This window comes from Cynoglossus semilaevis, unplaced genomic scaffold (assembly GCF_000523025.1).
Source record: "Cynoglossus semilaevis isolate Cse_v1.0 unplaced genomic scaffold, Cse_v1.0 C19070348, whole genome shotgun sequence".
Classification (NCBI taxonomy): domain Eukaryota; kingdom Metazoa; phylum Chordata; class Actinopteri; order Pleuronectiformes; family Cynoglossidae; genus Cynoglossus; species Cynoglossus semilaevis.
This window is the reverse complement of record NW_007587425.1, coordinates 1-866: the sequence shown is the minus strand read 5'-3', so window position 1 is coordinate 866 and position 866 is coordinate 1. Positions and strand designations below refer to the sequence as shown.

The window sequence follows — 866 nt, the reverse complement described above, 5'->3', positions numbered from 1 at the left end:
TTTTTTTTTTTACAAAGGTTAAAGGTCAAATGAGCCACCTACAGGTGAAAACGACTCATTAATCAGTACAGATCAGTAAAGATGGCGTGGCAGTGGACTCACCATGGTGCTGAGGCGAGTGCGTGCGTTCACGGCGTGCTTCAGGGCCAACTTGAGGATGGAGGGAAGCCTCAGAACCACCGCCTCCATGTCCTGTTCCCCCCTCATGGAGCTGGCCAGTTTCCCCAGTCCGTCCACGTAGGTCCTCCAGTGAGGCTGCACCTCGGCGGCGCCTCCCAGACAGCTTTGCATCACAGTCTGACAGAAGCCCCTGCAGGCGGGGGGGCCCAGCATGCCCTGGCAGTACGGGCAGTACCACAGCCTGAGCAGGGCCCGGCTGCAGTCCCGGCCGGGCCGCAGGTGATCCGTGGTGTTGATGATCTCGATGCCCAGATTCAGCGCCTGCAGGAAGACCCGCGTGGCCAGGAGCGAGCGGGACAGACGGGTCATCATGAGTTTGGGATACGGGCCAAATGCTCCCGAGTCTTTCCAGGCTCCTCTCACGCACTCCTCCGACACGGAGGACAGACTGCCTCCCAGAAGGCGGCGGTATGCGAGGGGGAAGAGGCGCGCGTACAGCGTCGTCACCATGTGGTCCACCGATGAATCTGAGCCCAGGATGTAGTGCGCCATGTCCAGAAAGAGCTGACCGACGGAGCTCTGGGCTCCGCTGCCCAGGCTCGGGAACTCCGACTTCAGCATGGTCAGGGTGGAGTTACGGCCGTGACGCAGGACCAGGTCAAAGGCCTCTGTAGGACGGACGGGGACACAGAGAGTCGGGTGAGGTCAGAGGTCAGATGAGGTGAAGAGAGAGAGAGAGTGTGTGT

At 60.6% G+C, this 866-nt stretch overlaps 1 protein-coding gene across 1 annotated transcript; it reads right to left on the bottom strand.

Moving 5' to 3' along the window:
- Positions 1-42: 42 nt before the first annotated feature.
- Positions 43-825, bottom strand: LOC103399331 (glypican-3-like; the record flags this gene model as incomplete). The annotated part of the gene is made up of 1 exon (XM_008338027.3): positions 43-825. A coding segment is annotated over one exon (753 nt), but the record flags the coding sequence as incomplete, so codon positions are not given.
- Between the last annotated feature and the right edge of the window lie 41 nt (positions 826-866).